Raw genomic sequence first — 25562 nt, forward strand, 5'->3', positions numbered from 1 at the left:
TGCTGAATGTTGCCCATGGCTGTGACATCAACTCCTCCCTGAATTAATTACCATAAAAAAAAACACAAAAACATTGTTTGTACTATATCAGAGACTCTTTCATTCTCACACAATAAGTAATATTAAACAATACAGGCAAATATAACACTGGGTCTTCAAGAACTGACCGTAGATGGGGTTGGTGTTGTCTTCTTTCTGTCAAGCCCAGAAAGAGGACTTGGTGGAACTCGGACAGTACTGCTGGACTTGCGCCCACTTTCTTTGTCATCCTCAGATCGCCTGTTTTCAGCATTGTTGCTTTGGGTCTTCTTGGAGTAGGAATTGGAGTTGGGGATGGCTGGTCCAGCTGAGAGAGACAAATAATGTTATGGACGTATTGTTCATCAATTTACCATTTGATCAACGATTTATCAATTTTTTTAACCCAAAAATAGGTCTGAACAATTGTTGAACGATTGAGCAGAGAATATTCATTTTGAATGTATGTCAACAAAATAATAAAAAGCACATTTTATTACAATATATGATGAAAGTACCGCAAATATAAAATACATGCATAGGGCAATGTTGGTAACAGGGACTGAATTGGATATAGTAGCAACTCTAATGAAATAAAAGTAATCAAATATACATCAAGCAAAACATTTAAAAACAAACAAAAAAAAAAAAACAAATAGTAACCAGAATAATAGATTAAGTAATTGTTTGGAGAAAAAAAACCACAAAAAAAACTCACTGCCTCACAGGAAATCGAGCAAGGTATCTGAAACCAGCAGAATGGACAGAAAGAGCACACTAGGAACTAAGTTCTGCTGCAAGTATTGCTGGTTCAGAGTAAAATAACACAAAATGATGATTTTAGGAAAAAACAAAACAAAACAAAAAAACTATTGCTCTGAGGCTAATGCCCTGTTGCTAGGAAAATTTTACTTTAATGTTAAAAAAAAACAGCACTGGTCTCTCTCGGGTTGGCTCACCCTTCATCATCAACTCTCAGCCCTTTGTTTCATGTAAACTGGTTGTATGGCTAAGCAGTACCTCACTGCCACACTGTGGTAGCAATTTTTTTGGCAAGAACAATTTGCAAAAGAAAGTATTCACTGCCTCCTGTGGAGAAATGCAAAAGGACAAACTTGTCATCTGTTGCATAGTTAGCCCAATAGGGGGCGACCTACCTACTCCTGATGCCATGAAATCTGCAGCAGAGAAGAACTCAAATAATCACACCTACAGTTTTACAAACAAATCCATCACATGGAATGGAATAAAAAGTAAATATACATATTTATTAAAATATAAAGCACCCACCTTGGTCACTGAGTCTTCTCTGTTTGGGATTGGCTGAAACACTGCGCTGCACTTTGTGAGCAGGTGACGGGGCTATGCTATTAGTGACGTCTGGTGGGGGTCTGGGCTTCAGAGTTAAGTTGTCATTATCCGTCTGAGAATAAAAACAGAAACAAAAATTAGACTGTTGGATTCAAGAGTCCAAAAAGATAAAAATCAGTTTTTTTGTTATGAGAATTCACATAAATAAGAAACCACAATGTGGTGCAGGCCATATTTTCTGTCACAACAGAAGGGAAGTTACACCAAAAATACATTTGTCTATCCAGTGAATGTAAAAATGTTTTTTATTGCATAAAGTTCAATATCAGCTCCCTTGTTTCACCTGATAATTTGATAAGCTACATGCATAGGCAGCTGACTACAATAAAATGTAATTCAAAGAACTCAACGCAATCTCTTGGAGTGCCACATCTGGCCTGTGGGTCTTCAGTCGGACAAGCCCATAATTAAAAAATTGTAAGCATCACCTAATGTGTCTAGAATGGGTTTGGGTCAGGCAAGGTTGTGTCTTTACCAGCAGCAATTCACAGTTAATTTAACTCACTGCAGCTGGTATCCCCATGACTCCTTGTCGGGATAGCGTGGTGCCAATCCTGCCCTCTTTGACGTCACCATAAAAGGCAGGTCAGGCACAAGTATAAAAGTCCCTTCTCAGGATTGGGCAAAAAATATCCAACCCGCACATAACTACTGTCTATGGCAGATCACTTGGAGGTGCATTTTAATCGTATTTGTGTGTGCGGCTCCTATTCAGCATTGATTTCAAGCAACTTTTTTTTGGCAGTATCCATTAAACCTAAGCCCTCTCTAGAACCACACTTTATGGTTTTAACTTGGTTACAATGCCATTATGTTTTATACTGGTAATGTCTGTAGTTCTTGTTAAGCCATAAAAAAGGCAGAAAACACTTCATTGTCCTATAGTCAACATTTGTAACTCTAAATATGTAAAACTCTGGTTTCACTAGTATATTTTTCAACAATACAGACACAATTATCATCAGGTAATCATAGGCTGACTAGCTACAGCAGTAGAATTTCATACCTCAGATGACTTGTAACCCAGCAGTAGATAAGTAGCCATGACCTCATTATATTTCTGGTTAACTAGAGAGTCGCTGATTTCTTCTCGGGTATAACCCATGGTTATCATTAACTCTGTTTATGGAAAATTCACAAAACAAATATTTAATATACATGAAAAAGCTATCATAACCAAATGTACACACTTAAAGTAGAACTACTGAAAACAGAAAAACTACTCTTAGAACAAAAAACATTCCATTGCTGTATGCTTTTAAAATAACATCCCCCTGCAGAAGCACGCCCTCCCTACCTACATCCATGCCTGCACCTAAAAGTTACCTGGCCCCTTGGACAGCCTAAGGAACTGCAAAGTAGCACAGCGGGGTTGGTGGCCATCTTATTCTACCTAGTCACATACTGCTTCTGGCTCTCGGGTTGGTGATTCTTTGAAAAGCGTAGGGGAAGCAAGAACCCCAGTTCGCTGCTCTACAGTTCCATAGCCAGTGAGAGAGCCAAGAATGCAGTTGTGGGGAGGAGACTACAAGAAGGTGATATTAGTTAAGAAAATACAGAAGGGGTTAAGGTTCTCTTTTAGTGACACTGCAAATGATCAGATACCTCAATGTAAAGATTGTATAAAAATTGCTCTTACAAGGCCAGCTAATACATTTTATGGAAAATAATATCCTTTATTTCGATCCACATGGTCTACTTTTTATTCTCTAAATATGGCATACTGCATAAACAACTGACACTAATGGCAGCTGCTTTCTATTCTACCTGTACCTCTACCTTGTGACTATCTTACTGGCTACAGAATGTACCTACTAGTAATTAGATTCAAAAAGAAAAGGACCAGCTACAAACCCGCTTGAATGAGAAACACCTAAAACCAATGGGCGCAGAATGTTTTCAGCCCAAATATACTAGCAAGAGCATTTTAAGCTAAAATAAAAGTACATTTACAGGAAGTTGTTTGTGGAGCTTTTAAGTTGGCTTAAAAGCACTATCGTCCTTAAAGTATAGGGAGAAAAATATGAGAACACTTCATCTTAACAAATAGGAAATTCTGTGCAGTCTCCAAAAGAGTTCTTTCTGCCCTGTTAGGGCAATGTCATGCCGAATGGAGATGCAGTTTTGACTGTTCTGCCCTCAGTGTTAAAAGATGCCTGGGAGACAAAACACTCAAAAATGGCCTGTATGCTATTGTCCTTAACCTGCAGGCTATTATGAATCAGAATGTCTTTGTTTTATCATACTTATTAAAAGTATCTGCATTATCAAATATTTTCTCCCCTAAAGCAAGACTGATTATTCCAGTAGAGGTATGGGACCTATTTTTCAGAATGCCTTGGACCTGGTGTTTTCCAGATAAGGGGGCTTTCCTTACTTTGGATCTACAAACCTTTTGTTATATCAGTTGGGATCAAGTACAAGGTACTGTTTTAATAGTACATAAAAAAAGGAAATCATTTTTTAAAATTGTAATTCTTTATTTAATATGGAGTCTATGGGAGATGGCCTTTACGTAATGCATTGCTTTCTGGACAACAGGTTTCCAGATAACTGATCCCATTCCTGTATATTTATGAAAGAAAATGTCTGTTTAACAAGACTTAATGAGATTTTTGCTTTTAGAATGGTAAAAGTATAACATCTTAAGAATACATTCTCAATTCATTAAATTAAAAGAATGTATTTCCAAATACAAAAAGGTTTTATATAGTGAGTTCCCTGTGAGAAACATCTGCATGAAATGGATTAAATCTTTATAGTTTGGAAAAATGGGATTAGTTAGATCTTTAAAACAAAAATACACTGAGAACATCTCCCTCAGTGCAAAGAATACCTTGCTGCCCACGCAGCTCACACGAAGGAAGGATTCTTAAAATTCTAGAGGTAGGTTATGCAAAAAAATGTAGCCTACCAAAGGAGGATGGAAGAGATGCAAAAAACCCAGCAACAAACAAAATGATGTTTTGCTCTAAGTCAACAAGTTTTGCAAAAATCCATAATTTGCATTATGCTGAGCAACACTAGTGACAGCTAGATAACAAACAGACCTGTTCTTTTGGGGTCCTTGTAATCTGGAATAGGCTCCACATAGGGCTTTAGCTCATCTTCTTCATGTCCAACATTCATCCAGCGATCCCTCATTATTTGCTAAAGTGAATTATACAGATACAATTTTGACACTGCAATATTTAGAAACTGATTAACATTTTTCTTTAAAGGGTTAGCTAAAAGTGACTGAAGCAATGGAGGAGGAAACATCAATTTACCTGTAATTTTCAAAGAATAAAAAATATATATTGTACTGTAACATTTGTGTTTTATGGATTTATATAAAAGGATAATGGCCAGTCTGATCCCCAACTAAATAAAGTTACCATGAAAGAATATAAACCTGAGCTGCAGTGCAAATACAATTATACAAGTATTTTTTTTCATTTTATATAACAAAAAAAGTCAAAACATTGTGATTTTTTGTTTTGCTACAGTATGTAAGGTTAAATTGTATAGTCTTACAGCATGTGTCCCTTATATTTTCATTCAGGGCTAATCTATTAAAAACTGCACATGTGATAATAGCTGGAAGCAATTATGCTCACCTCTAGTGTACCCCTCTTTGCGGGGTTTAATATGAGAAATTTCTTTAGCAGGTTTTCACAATCCGTAGACATATAAAAAGGAATACGATATTTGCCTCGTAATACTCGCTCACGCAACTCCTAAGAGAGGGCAAAAAACAAGTAAGAAAACAAATAACAGCACCCACACCATTGTGCTTATCTCTAGGGATGCCCAAAGGGATGACCAAAGATTCAGTTCAGAATTCGCCCAACATTTGGCCTTTTTCAGCAGGATTTAAATTTACGTACCTCACCAAACCGAATCTGCTTAAAGTCATGTGACTATTTGTCACATAAGCACAGAGGTTCAAAATTTGAAACAGTGTTCTTTAGCCATAACCTATATTGCATATGCAAGTTAGGGTTCAGTATTCGGCTAAATCTTTTGTGAAGGATTCGAGGTTCGGCCAATCCCGAAATAGTGGATCCGGTGCATCCCTACTTATCTCTAAGCGTAAGTGCATAGTAGGGACTTTAGGATGCTCTATTGTGGGATGAGAATGATCTGTAAAGCTGGCATCAAATTTAAAATGAGGATATATTTTACATTAAACTAAGAAAATTTTATTGTTTTAACATTAGATATGTTGTCTTTGTACTATTTTTAATTAAATACATTTTTCTGTTAGCTCTTACCTTTAAGTTTTGTCCATCAAAAGGAAGAGAACCGCTAACCAGTGTATAGAGAATAACACCCAAACTCCATACATCAACCTCAGGACCATCATACTTCTTGCCCTGAAAAAGTTCCGGTGCTGCATAGGGGGGGCTTCCACAAAATGTGTCTAGCTTGTTCCCAAACGTGAATTCATTGCTGAAGCCAAAGTCAGCAATTTTAATGTTCATGTCTGAGTCTAGCAGCAAATTCTCGGCCTGTGTTTAAAAAAAAAAAAAGTAAAATAACAATACAGCCAAAAGAAAAAATGATATCACTTCAGTGGTCATGTTATAATAATTCCCCCTGACAGAAGGCCTATGTTAAAGAAGTAATCCTCCACCACCGGACATCATTTCAGGTTCCTGCAAAAGTGCTCGCTTTCTCTATTAAGCAAGGAAAGAGTTGTATTGGCAGTATAGCATCCTGGCACCCAATTCCACAAGAGCACGTGTGCCATGCCAGGCATGCATGTGATGTCTCAGTAGAAGGATGTAAGCAACCGAAAGAAGTTTGGAGGGGGACAATTCCTTTGGCACAAGACTGCACTAAAACTTCTGTATGGGATCAGACAGTGTACCTATTCAAAAAACGGAACTTAAAAGTTACTGTGCCCCAAGATCTACTGAAGGGCAATTGTACACATAGCAAATCTGTCCATGGGAGACAAATTGCAGAAAAAATACCAGGCCATCTGGACCCATTAGGATTGTTGCATGTCAAGCACCTTACATGCAGTGATCTCAGCTATTTGCAAAAAAAAAAAAAAAAAAAAAAAAAATGTGAGGCATTTTCTTGTGATTTCCCAGGACTGGCGAATGTAAAGTGTTTTACATGCAGTGAATCTAATGGATCTAGATAGGGACAGGCCCAGACTGACAATCACTAGATTCTGGCAAATGCCAGAGGGGCTGCTGTAAGATGCCATAGAAAGACACTATTTATTGGACTAATGGGGTCTGTTTGGGCCTCTGCATATTTGAAATGCTAAAGCCTATTTTGAACCCCAATCTGGACCTAGATGGGAATGTATTTTCAGGAGATTTGTCACCATTAAGTATTGCAAATTTCCTGCAGGCAACTAATCTCCTTGTGTGCCATTGCACTAAGGGTACAAACAAAGGTCACAATCTGTTTTTTTAAATGTGTTTGCAGTGAGGTGTTGTTCTGTCTCTTCACTGTACATCAATGCATATAATAACTGACCTTGTGTTTTCCTCAAGGGTTGTATCCACATGTACTGAGATTAACACAATACAGAATTGAAAGCAATATATTTTATTGTTTGCAACCTAAAATTATCTCAAACTTTAACAGAGACTACATGTACCTTGCCTCTGCAACAACCTACCTTCAAGTCTCTATGCACAATTAACTTTTGATGGCAATACTGTACAGCGGATACAATCTGAAATAAAGAAAATTCAATGCTCATAGTTAAAAAAAAAAAAAAAAAAATATATATATATATATATATATATATATATATTGGCCTGAAAAAAGACAACAGACAAGCTGCATGTTGTAGCCAGATTAATTGCAACCATGTCAGTAGGATTTTATTAAAGGAGAACTAAAGCCTAACTAAAGAAGAAGGGTGGAAATGCGGTACATTATGTTTTGGTCTCCTGTACCAGCCCAAGGCAACCATAGCCCTTTAGCAGGGAAGATCTGTGCCCCCAAAGATGCCCCAGTAGCTCACAGTAGTTACCTGAGCTTAAGGACTGACGCACAATATACTGTAATATATATTTACAACTGTAAAGACCTATATAATTACTACTAGAGAGATACTGAAAGTCAGTGCAGTCTATTTTATAAAATATGGCATTTCTAGCCAAATTCATCTTCAGGTTTTAGTTCTCCTTTAAAATATTAATTACATGATATAATCCAAACAAGCCTGTAGTAGTCTTTAGCAGACTTGTGGCCAAAAGAAACAAAATAATATATTATGTATGCATAAATGTAGCCATTTATATGGTAATGTCTAAAATTTCAACAAACAGAATAACAAAGAATGAAGCAAACACTACTGAAAGTAGGGGTTTCCAACTACTATTGGTTATGGTAGATAAGCCTTAATAACTAAAGGCACTCACCTGCCGGAATTTGGCACGGGCTTCTTTCTCTTTCATACGTCCATGTGCAACAAGGTAATCAAACACTTCTCCTGAGATACATGAAATTTTTTGGAAAGTGAATCATGAGTAAATATATATTTGAAAACAAAAACAAGCTTATACTATGCAGAAAAATGCAGCAGCAATATATAAAGGCAGTACACTATCACTAAAAGAGTTCTGCTCAGAAAAAGTGTATAAACAGATATTACAAATCACGTTTGTTCCTGACAGAAATTAAATGTCCACTGTAAAAATCTCCTTGGGAATTTGAAGACTACAAATGCATATAAATCATTTTACACAGTAATTATTTTATTTTCAAATAAAAGAAAGGATCATACCTCCACTAGCATACTCCATAACTAGATACAGCGTCTTCTCAGTTTCAATAACCTCAAATAACTTAACTGCAAGAGAGGAGAGTTATGAAAAGAGGGCAAGTGACAGGTAGACAATAATTAAGATAATCTGAGATAAAAATATAAACACAGAAAACATCTTGAAAGAGAGAGGTATATGTAAAAATGAAGAAGAGCAAACCAGTAGGGAACAGAAACAGTATAGCAAAAAACATGCAAGAATCACAAATAGGTGAAGCGACTGAATAGAACTGATGGGCTTCGCTTTTCCATGAGGAAACTTCGGGCGACCTCAGAAAATTACCAGTGGGAAGTCATTTAAGGGAGGTTAGTTACCCGCGGTAGCAAAGATTTATAACGGGCAACTTATTCCCTCATGTGCCACCAGCCATAAGCAACTAAAGCTTCAGGAAAACACAGAATAGATTAAAAAAAAAAAAAAGGTACTGATGATACCTATGTTAGGATGATTTAAAACTTTCATGATCCTCACTTCTCTGAAAAGCTGGAATAAAGAAAAAAAAAGTTAAGACTGGGCATTTCAAACAACTGTTATGGGTGTAGCACCCAAGGCCCTGTGATTGTAGCAATCATGTTAGTTAGAACCAATGAAAACTCCATGAATCAGTCTGGTTGTGCTTTATATTCTAGTGAATGGGAAAATCACTGCCTCTGGCACACAACAGTGACAATTAAGTTCTGTCTTAAAAGGGGCAGTTCACTTTTAAGTTAGCTTTCAGCATATGATAAAATTTCCTATTTTTAGCAAATTTCACATTTTTTTTTTTTTTTTATTTACTTGCCTTTCTCTTCTGCCTCTTTTCAGCTTTTAAATGGGGTCTGTAACCCCGGCAGCCAAATACGATTATAATAACAATAAATTTGAAGCCACCCAGAGCAAAGTTGTAATGATCCAATCATTTGGCCCCGAGAGGACAGCATCAACATGCAAAAGAGGTCATCACCCAACAGGATTTTTTACCCTACTAGTTATCTATAGAGACCATTGTTGGGAAGGACCAATACATGGGCAAGGAAGTTGCCTGTCTGAAGGGGCCAAATTAGTCAGCTTAAATCTGCCCGTGTATTGCCAGCTTGAACCCTAGCAAATGGATAGCTGCTGAAATTTCAGATTGGAGAACTGCTGAACAAATAACCCATAAAACACAAAGAACAATTGCAAATAGTCTGAGAATATAGGGTCTACAGCATGCAACTAAACTAAAAAGCAAACTACCTATTTAACATTCACCACTGGTTTGACTGAAGCATTTCCCAAATAAAGGACGGCAGCCATCAATACAGTTTGGTACCAATGCCTTTGTGTTATAATGTGAAGAGATCTACCAGACTGCAGTGACCCGCTAAAAAGGTGTTTGCATGCATCTCAATATAATGGACTGCTGCCCTACACTGGTAGGATAGGATATACTACAGTTCCTATAAATTAGATGCTGTGTAGCCATGGTGGCAGGCATTCAAGCTGAAACTGTGATAGGGAACTATAGAATGAAAACATCTAAAATAAAACAGGACATTTGTCATGGACATTTGTAACCCGTCAAAGCTTGAAATCATTTATGCGGCAAAACACTTGGTATGGTTAACAGTATTTTGACATCTGTAAATGATCTTTGCATCTGTACATCAGTTTTATACAGTTTTGCATGACAGTTTCACTCTGCAAAAAATTCATTTTTGTACAGCTCCAGCTTAAAACGTAGAAAACATAGTAGACTTTACTTTCACATTTCTATAGCTATTCAAAAAAATTTATTCATTTGCCTTTAGTAATACTACATGATTTCTTACCTTCTGTAGACTAGAGGAGTTAAGTTGTGTTTTATCTATAATTTTTACCGCAACCTAAAAGAAGAAAAGTAAATGAAAACATATTATTTTTTAAACTATTAATTCTAAAGAAATTATACAGAGAAAAGAGCTGTACGGAGCCATCTTAAAGGAACAGTAACACCAAAAAATGAAAGAGCTTTCAAGTAATAAAAATATAATGCACTGTTGCCCTGCACTGGTAAAACTGGTGTGTTTGCTACAGTAACACTACTATAATTTATATAATAAGCTGCTGTGTAGCCACGGGGGCAGCCATTCAAGCTGGAAAAAAGGAGAAAAGGCACAGGTTACATAGCAGATAACATAAGTTTTGTAGAATACAATAGTGTTTTATCTGTTATCTGCTATGTGCCTGTGCCTTTTCTCCTTTGAATGGCTGCCCCCATGGCTACATAGCAGCTTATTTATATAAATTATAGTAGACTTTCTGAAGTAAACACACAACTTTTACCAGTGCAGGGCAGCAGCACATTATATTTTAGTTACTTTTATACACTTTCATTTTTTGGTTTTACTGTTCCTTTAACTTTAAAAAAGAACTTTAACTATAAATTAGACTATACATTAGATTATGCAGTTTTAATTTAATTAACTTTTGTATTGATTCATATTTTTGTTTTATTTGCCGCTGTATTCTAACTCTTTCCAACCTAAAACGCTATCAGTCAGCTGAGATTTAAATTTTATCTTTTGCCTATTACCAATAAGTTAATTACAAATAATGTTATTTTTCTTGGGGGGGGGGGGGGGGTTCAATAAAACAAAATGGTGCGTGATACTAAAAAATAAATTTCCCATTCGCCGTAGTTGTCAGTTTTGACAGCTGCAGTTCTCAAACACCCTTCCCTACCTGACATAACTTCTTTCCAAATGAAAAACAGCTGGGGCTGCACCATGTGGCAGGGGCACCAGATAAAAAGAAATAAATGTATCCCTATTACAATGTTGCATATCTAAGACGCATGCTACACAGGCAGATTCTTCACCTGCACTTATCCACCCCTACACTTCAAAAATCTGATTGTTGGGCCTGCACCCAGAGTCATTATGTTGGGCCTGCACCCAGAGTCATTATGTTGGGCCTGCACCCAGAGTCATTATGTTGGGCCGGCGCAGGCACATGAAAAAAAGTGAAAGTGCATACATGAGCAGTTTCACCATGAATTCTGCTTAGTGTGCCTACACTTAGGCCAACACAATCGTTCCAGGTGCTGGAACGACAATCACATTTTGAAAGCGTAGGGGAGATTCTTGGCCTGCACTTTTCCACAGGCTGAGAATTCGCCCTGTAAAGCATTGGCCTAACAGTAAACAAACTTGTGGGTTGACATAATGAGACCTTTATAGAAGTCAAAGTATATTTGTTTTACATTTGCTCTTTATCCCAAGCATCTATGAAGGTATCACTGGCAGGCAACTGCCTAGGTGGTTTCTTCTTCATTTTTTTCATTTTACTACAATGAAAAATCTCACAAATTAAAAAAACACGAATGTTGACCTATTTATTAAAAGAACGTAATATAAAATGCACAAATAAATAAAAACCTGGAGCGAATACAAAAAATTTTTTTTAGAAAAACCTCTAAAACCTCAAATTAAATAAAGATTGTTACAATTTGCTTATTAGCTTAGGGCAGCTCCCATTGACTTCTATATGACCTTGATTGCATAGTTTTGTATTGTGCTTTTAGTGATTTTTAAACTTAATAAATACAAAAACTGTGTTTTTGAGTAATTACTTTAAAAACACAATTTTTAGAGTTAAAAAATACAATTTGGGGAGATTAAATTTAATAAATCTGCCCAACAGTATTGGGATAAGGAAAAGAAAACCATTCTTTTCTGTTTCAGAGTTTTATAAGTTTTCAACTACTGTATTTTACAAAAAAAGATATATTTTAACAATCTGGTGCTCAGCCATGCCCCTATGCCTTGGTTATACATGTATCAAGGCTAGTTCAATACTATTACCTTCTCACCTCACAGCTATTTGTCCTGTGCTAGTCAAGTATTACATTTTTTGCCAACATATTATACTTTAAAATGTTTATCTTGGTTTTAAAACGCTAACTTGTGCAGTGTTCAGAATGCAGAGGAAGACATATTAAGTGCCAGGAAAGATGCTAAGAAGCACAGCCAGACGCATCATATAATAAGGAAAGTTCAATAAACAGATGCCATTATTGCTTACTAAATAGGGCTAAGAAATTTAACCGGAGGACCTTGAGCCAAAAAATGCCCTCAATTACTGCACAGTGAATAGTGTTTATGGGCGTATACTGTCCCTTTAAGAAGAACCCCGTATCGCAGCATTAGAATTTCTCACCTCTTTGCCAGTCAGTACATGCCGTGCAAGTTTAACTTTAGCAAAGTTGCCTTTGCCAATGGTTTTGAGGAGCCGGTAGTTTCCAATGTGTGGCTGTTCATCAGCTGTTGTGGCGATAGATGTGCGGCATCGCAGCATGTTAGGTTTGCTGCTGCCACTGCTGCTTGTTTTTTGATCCGCATGACCCAGTGCTGGCTGCAAAGAACAGAAGAGAAAAGGCTTATATTGCAATATAAAAGTATTCTACCAATGTAAAAGAGTAAATAGAATAAAAATTCATGCCAGTTTATTATTCCTGTACAAGTCACATGTTCAATTCTGGCAAGCTGGGAAAAAATATACATAACTGTCTCTTATGATTATTTTGAACTTCTTTTAACCATTTATGTGGATGATATTGTAAGAGTTTTACACACTTATTTAGGCTATGCAGTAGAAAGACCATGAAAATCAAAATATTGTGTGGTTAACCAACCGCCATCACACCATTTATGTGCCTAATGCAAATGTAATAGGCCTTGTTTACACTAAATTAGCCGAGACAATTTTATGTGTCCCCAAATGCTGGATGATCAGAAACATTCCCCAGTTTATATATTCTACTTCTATTGCTACCACACAACTACAAGAACTGGCCTGAGAGTTTAGAAAGATCTTCATGAAAAGATGAAGATGATGATAAAATCAACTAGACTTGAATGATACATAGAGTTCTAGGTTATTTTGCAATTCTGGCTGTCTCTTTTTAACAAAATGAAAAGGTACTTTTATCAATGCATATAAAATAATTACTAGTACAGGCATGGAACCTGTTATCTAGAATGCTGGGGACCTGGAGTTTTCTGGATAAGGGATCTTTCTGTAATTTGGATCGCCATAGCTTAAGCTTACTAATAAATCATTTAAACATTAAATAAACCCAGAGGGATTGTTTGGCCTCCTGTAAGAACTAATTATAACTTAGTTGGGATAAAGTACAAGGTACTGTTTTATTATTATAGGGAAAAAGAAAATAATTTCTAAAAATGTTAATTATTTGTATAAAATGGAGTCTATGGGAGATGGCCCTCCTTAATTTGTAGCTTTCTGGATAACGGATCCCATAACTGTACCACTAGAAAAATAAAATGCCCTAAAAGCTAAAATGTAGCAACATTTCTAGAAGGTATGACTTCTGCACAGAGGAGAAATAAATGCTATGTCAAATACATTATTCCTTTTTATTTTTGGTGTTTCTGGAAGTTTAAATGCACTGATACACTATAAAGATGCAATTAAAAGGGAGGAGGAAAACTGGGTTAATTCAGAAGATTTATTTGTAGTAGAATAATCACACACAAAAAAGAGAGGGAAATATACAGTCTGAAAGGTAGAGTTGAAAAAGCAGTTTTTATAGATGATTCTTTTGCCTAAAGGCTGCTATTTCTTCTCAGACAGTACCCACCATTGTGTCAGAGGCAAAAAAAAAGGACTTTTAGACTAATACACTAGCATAAGTATCTATTTAAATATACCCTCACAAGTTTAAAGAGAAAAGATGTTAAAAACAAAATGTTCCCTAAGGCTGTCAGAACAATTTTTTACAATCCATATGACAGGATGAGTAAAACTGCCAAGAGCTTACTAATGTCCTGGGAAAAAGGTCAGTACCATTTGCACAGGCCATCAAGGCACAACAAAAGGCCCAGTCTTACCCAGAAGGCTCAAACAAATGTATATGCCATATTATATAAATACATTCTCTTTTAAAGAAATCCCCTTTGACATAAAAGCCTCATAAGCACTGCTTAATATTAAAGCCTCATAAGCACTGCTTAATATTAAAAACACAAACACACATTTTTTTGTTTCTTATCTTGCACCTGTTTAAAATAAAAATGTAACATTTTTAGAAACTGAATTCCAAAGTTGGAAATACTTGATTGAGAGTAGCAGAAGTCCACAATACATATTTAAAGCATTTTACAAATAATAATTCTTTGCTCGTACAGTATAAGCACCGTAGAATGGCCATAAGATGTGTATCAAAGTGAACAGAGTTTATGGCCACTTTCTAGGTATCATATGATATAAATTGTTCTGGGAAATGCATTCACCTGAAAATACCCAGTGTTTTTTTAAACTGACAAACTGCTTTAGAGACTTTCAATATTCATAAGACCACAACATCTTATAGTAAGTTTTTGAAAGGTAAGTTGAAGTGCAGAAAAAGGAATAAAATTAATACAGATATGGGGGAATCTATTATTCAGAAATCCATTATCCAGAAACTTTCAAAATGACAGAATAGTTCCCCAGAAGTGTACAATTATTTCAACAATTCAATACGTCCCACATGTAATAAAATACAAAAGGTATTCCCTGGTGCAGTAACCAATAGTTAACTTTTGAATAGGTGACCAGTAAATGCTAAGTTTTCATTGTTTGCTGTAGGGGATAAAAACTGTATCAAACTTTGCTCCTTATTTTACATAACCCGCTAAATTCTTATGATTCCTCTTAAAACATTACCTTGCAGTTAAAGTTAACTTAACTGCATATATCCATGTTGTTTTCTTAATAATAATAATTTATGTTTTTGTTAGTCTTAAAAAAATGGTTAACATAAATAATTAACACAAAGAGCCCCTGGGTGCCACGCATTCCAGATACCTAGCTCTTTTGGGCAGAGCTCATTATACCTGTTGTGTCAGTTACTGGTTGTTTCTGTATGTAATCTACATGTTCAATGTATATACCTATTTATTGTACAGCGTTGCAGAATGTGTGGCACTTGCTTACAAAAACGAGGTCCCATACTGGTAATAACAATGGCTCAATAAGTTACACATGAACCAAATCTAAGAATCTGGAAACGTGCTGCTAATTACTTAAACACAAGAAAAGGACCAACCAAACTTTAGATTAAATAAAAATTAATGAAGCTAACTAACTCCTTTGATAAATACAAATCATAGGCAAATTTTAGGTGTAAAGCATAATGGTTGGGGTTTTAGCTGAATCAAATTAAAAAATACATTGAATACGAGCCAAGAAAGTTTCCTAGCCGTGCATGGGAAGAAGCAAAGAGGTGATCAGTGACTCAGCCATGTGAGAATGAGGGGCAAGCCTAAGCAAGATGCAATGTTAATAGAATGTGTTATCCCTACATTCTGCTGCATACGTCACAACTTGACACACAGCAAATTATTAAAAAAAAAAAAAAAAAAGAGCGAGAGAGAAGCATAAGGGACACCAGGTATAAACTGTGTTTCCATGAGCAGTCACTCATGGACTATTACAATAGCATTAGGCAATTACTGTAGCCCAGGAAACTGCATCAGAATTTTGGAGGGGGGTGGAGAGGAGATATCAGAGATTGCCCTAGGTATGTCGCAATTTAAAACATATCTAAAGCACAAGGAAATTACTTTTTCATACAGTTCATTACTTAAATATCACAGACAGAACAGTCCACTTTCCTAAAAAGGTGACTGTCAGTTTTACATTGGATCGTAAGCAAGCAAAGTGATGATACACTGCTGTTGATGTGGTGTGAGCATAGCTAAGGCATATCTAGGCATGGCCAACTCTGCAAGTAAAAAGCCATTTTTAAAGCCACATGGCTCTTCTGTCTGTAGACGTGTATAAGATGGGAAGGCATCTCCATGGAGACAGAACACTTACCCAAATAGAACAGATGGAAATCAAGAATAGAGCAGGACGAAGTTTATCTTTAACCCATTTGCACACAGTTAACTACTATAACCCCCTGCATAAAATATTCTATTTTTCCTATTAAATATACAAAGTTAGTCTTTGCCAGCCTCATTACTGCCTTATAGCTACAAGTAATGAACGCTAATAGAAAAGTGGAAGCCTGCAAAAAATAAACTTGACCACTGCGAAACAAATGTCAACGGAAAGGACATGTAAACAAGATATTTTTGTACATACAAAATCACAAAACACACATTTATAAAGTCTAATGCTCAGAATTACCTTTTTAAAAAATCTATTGCTGTAGGATGCACACGGTGTGATTCATTTATGAGGACTGGGCAGAACTGTACCTGGGCAGTAACCCATAGTGACCAATCAATGATTAGCATTTTTCAGTCCGTTACAGAACATTTGATAGGTTGCCATGGGTTACTGCTCAGATGTAGATTTGCCCAGTGTTCATTAATGAGCCAGACTGAAAAGAACAGTTACTTATTCCATAACCATATAGTAGGTTATCTGTGAGGTTTAGATTCTTTTCCAGTATATTCAATCAATATTAGTAAATTATAAATAGTGAATCCCCTTTCTGAGGTGGATCAAACAATATTTGTTAAAATTTGATAAATTCTTTATGATTCAGTTTGATTTATTATGGAATAATAATAATTTATCGTTGAGGTAAAACGTCAAATGATCGTTATAGGTCAATTGTTCAATAATGATTAATAGTAAAAAAAAATCCATTTCTCTCTAGTTGCTGCCCTCTTCAGGTAACCTTGGGTAAAGAGAAAAAGTGAAGTTTAAGCGGTAATAGGATCAACAATGGCAGCATTCTGGCTAAGGGGTTGGCACTACTGCTGTGATGCACTTACGCCCTGCGTTCAAATCTTTTCTGGGTATTATGTGAAAGGGTTTCATATGTTCTCTCCATGTCTACATGGTTTGCCGTCTCCCTCCAAAACATATTGGAAGGCTGACTGGTGCCTAATCAATGTTATGGATTGTAAATGGGTCAGGGACTGAAATGAACAATCCTTGTAAGGTGCAGAGTAAACATGTCTGCACTATATTAACAAATAAAAACAATAAGAAACAAATATTGCTTGAACTACTCCAAAATTATTTTTTCTTTTATCAATATAAAACAGTAATGGGAGAACTGTTTTGATTTCACACTTAGTAGCACTCCTGCAAGCAGATATCATTTATATACTTTGGAAAAAGCAAAAAGTTGGACATGGCTGCCCCAGCAGAACATAGAAAGAATGCTAAACAAAATAAACCAGAATAAGAGAACAAGAATGGGTAATAAGAGGAAATATACTTCTAGGCAGCTTTCCAATGTACATTCATTAAAAAATGACTACTAAAAACATTATCAGTATCTGTTCCGTGCTGTTCTGGTGGTTTTGGTGATGAGCTGACTTCTCGGATACATTTCATGAGTTAGAACATGAAATAGAAGTGCAGAGAAGGACTGACTTAGATCCCGTTTAAAAGCAAGCATTAAAATATTGTTGGGTGAAGGGTAAATGGAAACAGGAGTTAGATACATCACTCAAGAGACTTGAAGAACCATTTGGGAAGGGGCAGCTTCTTAAATATATACAGTGAAACCTACATTTTACATACCCTGATTTTAAAGGAGTCCTATACCCCCCCCCCCCCCAGTACAAAAAGCCCCCTTAGCCAGCATTGCCTAGAACCCCTCACCTTTCCTTATCGCACAGTTTTAGCTAGCGGTTAGCAATAGGGACAGACATTAAACTTAAAAACTATGCGATAAGGGAGAGGTGAGGGGCGTCTAGGCAATAATAGTTATATAAATAATGGGGGCTTTTTGCACCCAGGGGTATAGTTCTCCTTCACGTTTCAATGTCTCAGGAGAATGTATGGGTACACTTCCTCATTAGAGTGCTTTCCACCCTGCTCACCCTTCCTAAATTCTTCCCAATTAGAGCATACTGGCAGACACCATTTTGTGCAAACTATCAAAGTTTTGTATTATCCCAAAATCTAATATGGAGGGCCTGCTGTATAAGCTCATGAACAGGATATGGAGTTATATACAACTTTAGACAACAAGAAGGGGGGGGTGAGAAAATTAGTAACATCAAGGAAGTCTAGAAACGAAAGTGAAAGTAATTGCTATGTTTTATTAGGGGCTGAAAAGGCAAAATATGACTGACAGTTTTTAACAGGGCTGGAAGTATAAAAAAAATTGGTTTATGTTTAATTTGAAAAGGACTTTTATTATACAGCTTTTAATGTCTGAGTGACAGGTCCCTTTTAAGCTCAAAGGTAAACATTTTTCTTTGCTGTAAACACATTTTAACAGATTTTACAGATGTGGCTACAAATCTTTCCTTCAAAGCTTCTTGAAATTCAAGCAGTTTGGCAGGCATACAATAATTCTGCAGGTCATTAAACTGGATTCTGGTTTAGCTTATTTTTTTCTAATTAACGTGACATTAAAAGAAATAGTTATAAAGAAAATATATGTATTTTCAAAGGTGTCCTGTTATATTAGTAAAAATGGACGGGGGGTGTCTAATCTTTGCTCCCACTTACTTTGTTACTTACTGTTTGCACACTTTAAAAGTACATCTTTCCCTCAATATTTTGCCTCATGCACAGAAGAGGAATTGACAAAAATCAAATGCAAGCGACGTAGGTAGCTGCAGGATTATGTAACAAACAAATTTAAGAAGCTTGAGTCACATGCAGTTTAATAAATGTTAACCGTTAGTATAACAGATTGTAGAATCTGATCTGTGAAAAAAGCCATATGTGCCTCAAGTTTGTAGATTCTATGACCTGCAGGATGTCTGGGACTGCAAGCCTGGTTTGCAAGCTTGGTTTCCCTTCACCCAAGAGAACAAGCAAGGGGAACAAGTGGCCACCAGTAGACATATGTTTACTAGAAACCTGCCATTCATATCAAGGGTGTATAGTCTTTGCTATAAAGCCTGCACTTCACAACATCTGCTTTATTATACTGGGCAACACTTTAAAATGCACTATTGTACTGATGCGTGATAAATGATCTGCAAGTCAGGAGACTAAAAAACTATAAATATTTGGTATTGGCATGCATGGAAGATATTGGGCTTTCCAATTCATTTACAATTTCATGGATATAAAATATGTCTGACAGATTCTTTATAAATTTATGTTTTTCTAACTAAAGTATTTTTTGGGTTATGTAATAAAAGTTAGATTGCCTAGTTGCAGTAACCCATAGCAACTAATCTACAGGTAGCATTTACTGGTCACCTTTTCAAAAGCAAACATCTTACTGATATTGCTATAGGTTATGGCACCTGGGCAAACTAAGTGCCTTTTATTAAATATAATGGTTAGATCATATCTTACAAGGAGACACTTTTGCCAGAATTCCACGCTGAAAGTGACATTATTCATACAAAAATTCTTGAACATGAATTACCAGAGTAGATGCCAATTTATGGGGCTCCTGGCGCTTAAAGGGTTAAAACTGAAAGTACACGTCTTGGCTTTTAATGTAACCATTTTCAAGTATAGTGATACATCATGTACTTGAATTTTGACTATACAATCTACATTGTAACTCCAATCGACCAAAGGTGCGGTGCTCAAATCATCTGCCAGCGATGCAAGTCTTCCACTAGAATGAAGAATTTAAGAATGTACACATAGACTTTAAGTAGCACATATTCCCTAAAACTAGTGCAGAATAATCATGCTGCAGCACTCCGAATGATGAGAAGGTTATTATTTGTGCCAAAGACTAGGCAATGTTTAGGCACCGGCCCTTTCTCAAACCTGCCAAACCAGGTAATGTCCCAAACCTGTGGCAGCTTCTCTTTGTTGCAACTGTATTGTATAGTGGTTTAGGCCTTAGAAGCATTTGGCCACAAGTTTTTCACTAAACTAGCAGAAATGGGAGCAATGAAAAAAATCAGAAAGCACAGATGCTCTAATTTAACTCCCACATCAAGCAGCATCCCTGCTCCTAAACAGGGCTGGCATTTCTATTAAAACTATCAGCTGCTTCCGACCAAACAGGCCTCCTTCCTGATACCAGACGCACCTTTTTCTATAACCATGGAAACACACAGACATCTCTGTGTGTCACATTTCAAGTGGGCGTACTGCATGAGTGGAGTGTGGAGATTAAATTCTTTATTAGCATCGTGTGGACTGAAATTTTCCCAAAGCAAAATGTCGTGAAGATGCTTAAGAGACAATGCAACACATACAATTAAGCCTTTCAAGCACAACCAGCTACAATTGTATGTGTATTGAAGCACAGCATAGGGTCATTCTGAAAACATCTTATACCCCCCACCACCCCTACATACACGTCTTCAGGGCACCAACGGTTTCAATCTGCAGTTATGTTGTGTGTACATAAGGAAATAATCAAGAATTGCAATATACAACCAACCAGGGTTTGACAGGACCGGTGGCACACTGGGAAAAAACCCGATGGGCCCCATAGGCCCAGACCTGAACTCTGGCAGGAACTGAGTGTTTCTCCCCCCCCCCCCACCGACTGGCGCAGTCACATGGAGGAAGCATTCACCGGGGAGAGGAAGTAGCAGCTGCAGCAGTGTGGATAGGGTTGCCAACTGGCTGGTATTTTACTGGCCTGGCCAGTAAAAATTATGCTTCATCCCAATGTTATTAATAGGGAAAAAAGATAAAAATATAGGAAGGCCGGTATTTTTTCCTGAGGAAGGTGGCAACCCCGGTGGGCCCTGGACACCACAGTCTAAATTTCCAACCGCCATGTGCTGCCAGTTACTAATATACTGAGTTTCAAAGGAGGCCATTAGTGTTTGTGTTTTCTTACGATACTTGCCCTATGCCAACTCCCATGTGCCATAAGCAACATGATTTGCACACAGTAAAACGTATTTGATCCCTTCAGTTTTCCCTGAGAATGCAGCTTTGACCTAAATGTTCTATGCTCTATTGTTCTAAATGTATTTACAAAAGAACAATGAACTCATAGGGCTAAAGGCAATATCACTGATTGTACTGGAGAGACTGCCTGATGCTTTTCTTGGCTTTAAGGCAAGGGTCAGAAGAGAGACCGTCTCACATAATTTCAGTGTTATGCAGGCACACTAGAGAAGCTGCCACACTGAGTTATATTCAATAATAGTTAGAGTAAAATGTATGGCAACACAAGCACAACCAGCACATTTGTTTTAGGGGCTCTTGCAGCTCCATTCATTTCCAATAATCCACTCTATGGTTTTGGTATTTACAGTCAATACTGCATATAGCACACTCTGTCTCTGTATGGTAAAAAAGGCTATGGAAAAGCATCCTGCTTCTCACAAGACTAAGACATCCATAATAATAATAAAAAAAAAAAAAGTAGTAAGCAGCTTGGATAGTGGAATTTCATTTTCTTTAAGATCTCAGTATGCTGAGAGATTTCAAGAGCCATGAAAAGGAGCCAGTTTATTTAATCCAGTGTTAATGAAATTTAATTTCCCTTTCAACCAGTTACAGCTAGTTAGAGGGGAAAACATGGTTAACATGACAATTAAGTATAAAATAAACAGGGAGCAGTACAGCTGCCAGGTTGATTCATCAGGTGGTTACATGCAACACTGATGTGCTTTTTCAGGTACAAAGAAATTGGAGGAAGTTTAAGAATACCATTCACTCTGTCCAATTTTAATTTATAAAACCCACCCAATGCACACTTCACTGCTCATGACAGATAACTCATTTTCTATTTTCCCATTGTGATTCTCATTTATACAATGTTACAGAGAGAGGTGTAACACCCTGGGCCCTCCGGCAAAAATAATGTTTGTGCCACCTCCCCTTCACCGTGAAAACACAGACTGGACAGAGCAGATGAAAGCAAGGGGGGCAACGCAGGGCCTTACTAGGGTTTGCTTTCAAGTAGTTATACCACTGACTACAGGTGAGCCAAAAATAATTCTTAAAAGTGCTTCATAAATGTAATAAAATAAAGGAAAAACTTTGTAAAAAAGTAAAATGGTATCTGCAGCAAGGATAGTAAATAATCAGTACAACATAAATGGTAAAAAGGTGTGTTCATATCTATGTCAAAGAAGTCGAGTTGTCAGCTGAGAGTGGGCCTACGTTTGTTAAATGTACTTGAGCCAAAATGCACCAACTAGTGATATGCGGGTCGACAAATCTGTTTGACCTACACCCAACCCACGGTTCCACATTTATTTTTAGACTCATGCCCGAAAGTCATCCCAAACCCGCAGGTCTCAGCCTGGCATGCACATCACTATTCTCTATAGCTGTGCTTGGCCTTGCTCAGTCCTTTCTGGCTGCCATTGTAAACTGCTGCTTCTGCGCCTATTGATGCAAGAGAACCCTGGAGCTACCTCGACTCCCTAACCAGGCAGTAGTTCCAGGGTTTCCTCAGTGCCCTGCATCAATTGCTGCAGTTAAGTTGCGCTGAAAGAATACGGCCACATGTTTCTTTTCCGGTATACGGCATGTGAGTAACAAGACAGACCAGAAAATATTCAGTGCAATTCAGCCTGATTTGCAACAAAGAAAGTGCAAGTGAGAAAGTGGGGATTGTGCCTTTCAATGGTCTGGTGGCATTTGCATTTTCTGTACATCTTGTAGTCTGTACGCCACTGTCCCTATCTCAACAATTAAAAAAGTGAACCATTGTCCACCTAGGGCCACACAGGCAAATATTAAGTATTAGCTTTTGTTCACTTTTTTTTTTTTTAAACATGGATTATACAGACTGAAATTGCTGAGACCAGTTCCACACCCACCTTAGGCTCACAGCATAATGCAACCCCTCCCTCACATTGTCTGTGTGTTAAAAAAAAAAATCATATTATATAATATCTTACTTTTTAACAAGGACTTACATACTCAAAATAAATTTGAGTCAAATTCTGATAGTTTTTGCTTTTCAGTTTCATTCTCCTATAGATCTGCTCCTTCAAGCATGAAGTTTTCTGCCTAAAGCAACACTTAACCCAAAAGCAAATATTCAGGCCATAAAAGGTTAATCCACAAAAAGGGAACAGCAATAGGCTTTCAGGTCCACATCTTCTCTAATGTAAGCCACGGCCTGAGCAGAATATAAACTGATCCTATTGCCAGCCCTAGTTTAGTTAATTAGTATGCAAAATAGTATGCTGACAAAGACTTCATAAACACAGTTGGAATAGTTGTGGATCTCTTTTCACTTTACAGAAGCAGCAATGTACATTATGCAACAAAAGACCATTGATGAGAGCTTGTGCTGAACATACCTGTTACCTACTAAGCAAATTTATGGTTTTCTTTATTGCACTAAAAAGGGCAACAAGTAAGACCAACAGTGCTTTCGTTTTTCAGCTTCCTGGTTCTTCAAAGCAATTGTGGTATGAGGCACAGAAGATAGTTGATACTTTCACCTACATAATGAACTTTCAATATCCAACACAAAACAGCATGAACTCATCGGACTCCAGGACAGTGGATGAAATTCAAAATTTATTTAAAAATAAAAACCCGTTTCGTGTGACTGCACACGTATTCATAGGTACAGGACTGACACAGACACAACAGAAGGAAAAAGAGGGGACTTATTCTCATTATCTCTAAACCAACTCAGCTGATTACAGGGAAATGGAGGGGTGGAAGGATTAAACAGGATAAATTTTTACCACAAACATTTTTGGAAAAGGTGAATATAGAAGTATAATGACCCTTTATGTGTAGTGCACACAGATATCTCGGATCATATAGACAACCTCTGTCCACACTGAATCACTAAGGGGAACAGTGTGGCTGCCTACCTACCTGGATGAAGCAATTTGGAAAGCTGATCAAGCAATAAAGGGAAAATGCTGTATCAACTACTCAGGAGTATGCATGTGGTCATTAGACACCTCTTAGACACTTTCACACAGCATAGATACATTCATGCGAGTGGCCAGAAAGTGAAAGTTCAAAGTAGCAATGCATTGAATCTACTTTTTCAGGATTAGGCCGAACCCCGAACCCTTTGTTACAAATTCAGCTGAATACAATGCTACACAATACCCTGAAAAGAACATTACTAGCAAGTCTTCAGTATTTGGATAAAGGTATAAGCAGCAACTATGAAATATTAGCTTCAATAAATTTTCAGATCTCAGGATAAAGTCAAGGGTAATTATGTCAGACTTATTTAATTTTAAGAAGGTCTTCTAACGAAATATTAAATGGGCAAAAACACCTTTCCGTGCCATGGCTGAATGAGTGTACTTGTATACAGTAGGTCTCTATCACCTTAGTAAACCTGCATTTGAGAGACACCATATTCTGTGTACAGTACTTTTCATGTCAGTCGACAGATGTTCTATAATATATAGGCTGGGACCCTGCTAATAATCTTACAATTCTAAGCACAACTTTTTAGTTTTCTGGAAAATGGAAGCATGTTTTGTGCCATGGTATGAGACCTGTTATCCAGAATGCTCAGGACCTGGGGTTTTGCGGATAAGGAATCTTTCTGTAATTTGGATCTCAATACATTAAGTCTACTGAAAAATCATTTAAACATTAAATAAACCCAATAGGATTCGTTTGACCCCAATAAGGATTAAGTATAGCTTAGTTGGGATCAAGTACAAGATACTGTCTTATTATTACAGAGAAAAAGGAAATTATTTTTAAAAATGTGAAATCTTTGCTTATAACGGAGTCTATGGGAGATGGCCTTCCTGTAATTCGGAACTTTCTGGATAATGGGTTTCCGGATAAGGGATCCCATACCTGTACTAGGTATTATGGTACCACATAGCTGAAATCAGAGGGAATGCAAGATATGTTTGGCATATGAAGAAAGAGAACAGTACTGCTATGCATTCTTAGAACACACAGTACAGTTTTGGTCTTCAGTATTTAAATAGGACAAAACTGAAACAGAGAAAGTCCAGAGAACATCAATTAAGGTGATAAATGATATGTATTTGTTATAAAAACATTCTGACGAACTAGAGATTATTTTACAATGGAGAGGTGTTAAAATAGGGATACACTTATATACTTTGTATTATTACATAAAAAGGAACATATATTACATTTTTTGATGCCTTATTCATTTGTAGGTCTTATCAGACCAGGATCCCTGGATCAGATCCTGAATCCAAGACTAAATCTGGCTCCCTTGAGAAACAGGTTAAGAAACCCTTATGTAACGAGCAAAAGGATTCCCAGCACCCTCAACTGGAGGTACAATGATATGCATAATGATATCTCAAAAATATTGGCGGGTGTTTTTTTTGTTTTTGTTTTTTTGAATGGAGCAAAGACATCCCATTAAATAAAGAGATATGGGGGTTCAAATCCTAAGGTACGAAAAGGAATCTTTTTACAGTGAAAACTATGAACATGAGGCATTCTCTCCTGAGCAGTTGTACTGGAAGATACTGGCAGATACATTAGACAGTTACAAGAAAGTGATGCATACCTTTTTTAACAAATGTGAAAAATCAAAGTTACTAACATTATTTTAGCATAAAATGGAGCCAACGACTGGGCAGA

The 25562-nt window shown here is 36.9% G+C and overlaps 1 protein-coding gene across 7 annotated transcripts in view; it reads right to left on the reverse strand.

Moving 5' to 3' along the window:
- Positions 1 to 25562, reverse strand: part of mark2 (microtubule affinity regulating kinase 2) — an 87123-nt gene that overhangs the window by 15594 nt on the left and 45967 nt on the right. For all 7 annotated transcript variants that reach the window (XM_012953538.3, XM_031900125.1, XM_031900123.1 and 4 more), the window contains exons 2-13: positions 12330 to 12524; positions 9962 to 10015; positions 8606 to 8654; positions 8132 to 8197; positions 7767 to 7837; positions 7016 to 7072; positions 5646 to 5882; positions 4989 to 5108; positions 4440 to 4539; positions 2396 to 2508; positions 1309 to 1441; positions 168 to 346 (exon numbers count right to left, since the gene is read on the reverse strand). In XM_012953538.3, coding sequence (XP_012808992.1) covers positions 168 to 346; positions 1309 to 1441; positions 2396 to 2508; positions 4440 to 4539; positions 4989 to 5108; positions 5646 to 5882; positions 7016 to 7072; positions 7767 to 7837; positions 8132 to 8197; positions 8606 to 8654; positions 9962 to 10015; positions 12330 to 12524 — 1374 coding nt within the window. The remainder of the gene's footprint in view (positions 1 to 167; positions 347 to 1308; positions 1442 to 2395; positions 2509 to 4439; positions 4540 to 4988; positions 5109 to 5645; positions 5883 to 7015; positions 7073 to 7766; positions 7838 to 8131; positions 8198 to 8605; positions 8655 to 9961; positions 10016 to 12329; positions 12525 to 25562) is intronic.

The sequence above is a fragment of the Xenopus tropicalis genome, chromosome 4 (assembly GCF_000004195.4).
Source record: "Xenopus tropicalis strain Nigerian chromosome 4, UCB_Xtro_10.0, whole genome shotgun sequence".
Lineage (NCBI taxonomy): Eukaryota > Metazoa > Chordata > Amphibia > Anura > Pipidae > Xenopus > Xenopus tropicalis.